Source organism: Triticum dicoccoides, chromosome 4B (assembly GCF_002162155.2).
Source record: "Triticum dicoccoides isolate Atlit2015 ecotype Zavitan chromosome 4B, WEW_v2.0, whole genome shotgun sequence".
NCBI lineage: Eukaryota > Viridiplantae > Streptophyta > Magnoliopsida > Poales > Poaceae > Triticum > Triticum dicoccoides.
In genome coordinates this window covers 465263868-465268491 of record NC_041387.1, presented here as the reverse complement: position 1 = coordinate 465268491, position 4624 = coordinate 465263868, and the positions used below count along the sequence as shown (strand labels likewise).

General features: G+C 56.4%; 1 protein-coding gene across 1 annotated transcript; it reads left to right on the top strand.

The window, feature by feature from the left end:
- Positions 1 to 593: 593 nt before the first annotated feature.
- Positions 594 to 3480, top strand: LOC119290904 (uncharacterized TPR repeat-containing protein At1g05150-like). Its single transcript, XM_037569582.1, has one exon. The coding sequence runs from the start codon at positions 667 to 669 to the stop codon at positions 3193 to 3195; it is 2529 nt and encodes an 842-aa protein (XP_037425479.1). The 5' UTR covers positions 594 to 666; the 3' UTR covers positions 3196 to 3480.
- Positions 3481 to 4624: the final 1144 nt, after the last annotated feature.

Sequence of the window (4624 nt, the reverse complement as noted above, 5' to 3'; positions counted from 1 at the left end):
AACTGTAAACCTCGAAACATTGGCGTTCTTGCTTTGAAGGATCTAAACCCAAATTGACGGTCCCCGACGACAAGAAGGCTGCCGGGGGCGGACCTACCAACCAGTTCACTCCTGCTGACCGCGGTACCAGCAGCATGACTGGCCGAGGACCGCCACCAGCAGCAGCAGGCCACTGCAACCGCAAAACATAACGGTGCGAGACAGCGAGGGCGCGCGACCGAGCGTGACGGGGTCTCCAACGCCTCAACGTGCGCGCCCACACATACATGCGGCTCCAAAGCCTTGCAATCTTGACCAGTGCCGGCCGGACGGACGGAGTGAGGGGCGGGGCGGGCGGAGCGCCCTATCCAGCATGCCCATGTGATTGCGAGGGAACCAGCACGCGCCCTCGCGAATTCAGCCCTCCAGCTAGCCCAGCCACAAGCCAGGCTGCCACCTCCCCCCTTCCAACCATCGTCTCCTCCCTTTCTCTCCCTTCCTTCCACCTCCACCACACCACGCCCACGCCCACGCCGCACCACAACCGCCGCTCCACCCTGGTCCCACCCCACCCCCGCCTCCCCCCTCCCCTCAAATCCCCCGCCCGCGCCCGCCCCCGCCCCCGCGCGTGCCAAATTCGCCGTCCATCGCCGCTCTGCCCCCCCACCCAGCGCGCGGCTTCCCGCGATGGCGCTGTCCGCGTCGGCGGCGTCGGCGGGGAGGGGCGCGCGGGCCGAGAAGGTGCGCAGGATCTTCGAGCGCTTCGACGCCAACGGGGACGGCGGGCTCGACCGGGCCGAGATGGCCAAGCTCGTCGTCGCCGTCAACCCGCGGGTCAAGTTCAGCGACGACCAGATCTCCGCCATCCTCGACGAGGTCTTCCGCACCTACGCCGAGTTCATCCTGCCGGGGGGCCAGGGCCTGTCCCTCACCGGCCTGCTCCGGACCTACGACGACGGCGCCGGGGACGTCGACCGCGACTTCCTCGCGCTCTCCCTGCCCGCCGTCGACTCCGACGCTTCCTCCCCCGAGATCGGCCCCGGGGACGCCGCCTCGTCGCCCTCCCCAACCTCCGGCGCCGCCGTCGCCGCGTCGCTGCTCGACGACCACCTCAAGCCGCTCGGCATCGGCGGCACGGGCCCCTCGTCCAGCTCCCGCGCCGCCGTCGCCGCGCCGGCCTGGGCGACCTCGCCCAGCCACGGGATTGCGTTCGATTCCTCCTGGGCGCTCCTCGACGACCTGGAGATACTCGTCAAGCGCCTCCGCTCCAAGCAGCTGCGGAAGACCTCCTCCATCGACACCAGCGGGGGCGGCAGCAATCTCGACTCCTTCTCTGAGGCCGGCTGGTCCAGGGAGATCTCCGCCTCCGCCGATTCGGGTTTGGCGTCCGCGCCGTGGGACGAGACGAGCCGGGACTACCTCACCTTCGTCAAGGAGCTCGCTGTTCTCCGCACGCGCGCGGACGCCTCCCGCTCTCGCGAGGAGGCCTTCGACAACCACATGGTCATCGGCCGGGCGCTCTCCGAGCACCGCCTCTTCCGAGACGCCCTTGCCAGCTTCCGCCGTGGCTGCGAGCTTCAGCCCACCGACGTCCGCCCGCACTTCCGCGCTGGTAACTGCCTCTACGCCCTGGGCCGCCACGCCGAGGCCAAGGAGGAGTTCCTCCTTGCCCTCGAGGCGGCAGAGGCAGGTAACTCCCAGTCCGCGGACATTCTCCCACAGATCCATGTCAACCTTGGTATTGCAATGGAGGCTGAGGGGATGGTGCTTGGTGCGTGCGAGCACTATCGAGAGGCTGCCATACTGTGCCCATCCCATGCCCGCGCGCTGAAGCTCCTCGGGAGTGCACTCTTTGGTGTTGGGGAATACCGTGCAGCCGAGAAGGCACTGGAGGAGGCCATCTTCCTGAAGCCAGACTATGCTGATGCGCACTGTGATCTTGGGTCAGCCTTGCATGCAGTAGGGGACGATGACCGTGCAGTTCAGGAGTTCCAGAAAGCAATTGATCTTAAACCTGGGCATGTTGATGCCTTATACAATCTTGGTGGATTGAACATGGACGCATGCCGATTTGTGCGAGCCGCGGAGATGTATACTCGTGTGCTGAGCATCCGACCAAACCATTGGCGTGCTCAGCTAAACAAGGCAGTCGCTTTGCTTGGGCAGGGAGAGTCTGAGGAGGCCAAGAAGGCACTCAAGGAGGCATTTAAGATGACACAAAGGGTGGAGGTGTATGATGCCATCTCACATCTGAAGACACTGCAGAAAAAGAAGCCAAAGCCTTCAAAAGGAAAACATGATGCTCAAGGAGAGGAAGCCTTTGTTATTGTAGAAGCATCCAAGTTCAAGAGGGTTGGAAGTAAGACCACATTGCGGCAGGATTTGGCCAATGCCCTTGATATAAGGGCCTTCGAGAGGACAACAAAGCTTGGCCACTGTGATGCTGAGCTTCTGAGGAAAGAGATGAATGAGACTGATGTCCCCGTATCCTACTCAGGCACTGGCATCCCAGAGAAGTCGATCAGGAAAGCAGCTCTTGAGGTTATTCTTCGCAGGCTCCTATCTTTCCTCAAGCCAGATACCTTCCAGGGTGCTGTCAAAGCAATGAACGAAAGAATTCTCTCGGTCCTTGATGCGTCTGGCTCTGGCCGCGTTGATCTTGGGATGTTCTTTGCTATTATTGCTCCAATCTGTTCTGGTCCTGTGGATAGGCGCAAGCGTGTCGTCTTCGATGCACTTCTTTGGCGTCCTGCAAGCGAAGGTGGCAGGGGCCAGATCAGGAGGAGTGACGCGCTAAGTTACATTAAACTTCTCCGTGCCGTTTACATACCAACCCATGGGGCTAGTGACATGCTTGAAATGCATGGGGAGTCTGACCCTACCATGGTATCGTACATAGAGTTCCTCGAGATGTTCAATGATCCTGATTGGGGGTTTGGAATTCTAACCACACTGGTGAAGCTTGAAGACAGTGATCATGTTCGCCACGGCAGCCACACCTGCTCCATATGCAGATATCCTATCATCGGTTCACGGTTCATGGAAACAAAACACTCCTTTAGCTTGTGTAACCGGTGCTACAGTGAAGGGAAGGTTCCATCAGCCTTCAAGTTGGACGAGTACAGGTTCAAAGAATACAGCAACGAGTCGGAGGCTCTTATAGACAAGTGCATGTGCTTTAACTTGAATTCTAAGAAGCTGGAAGCTGATGCTTGATTGTTCAAGCATCGGCGTTGAGTTGTTGAGCATGAATCTGTGTATGCCCTTTGTAGTTGTGAAGATGCCTAGTTAGCTCTCCTGCCCGCCCTCTTGTAAACTAAGGTGCTGTTCTTTTTGGAGTTCGCCAAATGTGTTCCAACCCTAAGCTGTCAGCTATTCTTCGTTCCAAGTGTATGGGAGCAAAAGCATGTGAACTCCAAATACACTCCTGTAACCACGTCCCAAATCAATGCCACCAAGGCTTTGAAGTATTTCTGAGCCGGATGTGTTGTTCAGACCAAACAGTTTTGGTTGCGCTGTCGTACTATTTTTGTGCATTTTAGGTTTCAGGTATGTAGTATTTTTGAAGGTGTGGTTCCAGGGGCATAACGAAACACCAATATCTATGTTGTTTCTTTTCAACTGCTTTTCTTGGCCGATCTTAACTAGAAGCTTCTTCTCTAATCTTGGTCACAGTGGTAGTGGTTGCTCCCATCATTTCTCTACATCATTCGCATGACAGGTGAGTCCACTCAGTGACCCAAATTTCTGAATCATTTTCGGATGGCTGTTGCAGATTTCTGCCGCTCTAACTGTGGTTCACATGTTTTAATCAAATGGTTGGCTTAGCTTGCTCGTGCAGGCTATTCTTTTTGCGGGAAAAACTTCTGATCTATTCATCATCTGTTAGGGCAGTACAAAGAATAGTAGACGTAAAATTTAAATCTAGATCCTTAGACCATCTAGTGACGACTATAAGCACTGAAGCGAGCAAAGGCGCGCCACCGTTATTACCCCTCGCTCATTGGAGCCGAGCAAACCTTGTTGTAGTATACTCTCACACCCCTAGATAGATACCTAGGGCCTCTGTATCTAATCTCCGTCGTGTTTCTTTACTTCTTTCAAGGTATCCTCCAGCTATTTTCAGTTCTTGCTTCTGTATCCCAAGCTGCTGCTAGAGTGCTGAATAACTCGATGCTCTTGTTTCGTGGTACTATGCTATCTTTTTCCCAGAACGTGGATTTATCGCTGGTATTCAGTTGCTCCCTTCTTCAGTCTGTCGTGGCTGTTGCTCAACTAAAAGATTCTTGCTCTTTATGCTTTGTTTAGTTTTCGCCGTCCCATGCTGATGCTGTGCAGGTCCATGAAATCCAGCATGTGCGACCCACTCCAGGGACACTTTCCGCTCTTTTTATTTGTCGGCATTTTTTTTCTGCCTTATTTTTCCCTGTGTCCATTGGCAAAGCAACACGGTGCTGCAGCGTCACGCGCTCGCCTGGAGGGAAGGAATGCGTATGGCGATCGCCGGCCGAAACTTTTGGCCGGTCACGGGCGAGCCTCCAGATCAAACCATCTTTGCCCGTCTGATTTCCCCGCTACCCCCGCCATCCGTCTCGTCGCTGCCCCGCCGTTTCCATCCCCCACCCCCCACCCCCCACCCACCCCC

Coding starts and splice junctions, on each gene's coding strand:
- LOC119290904 (XM_037569582.1), top strand. CDS start 667: ATGGCGCTGTCCGCGTCGGCGGCGTCGGCGGGGAGGGGCGCGCGGGCC.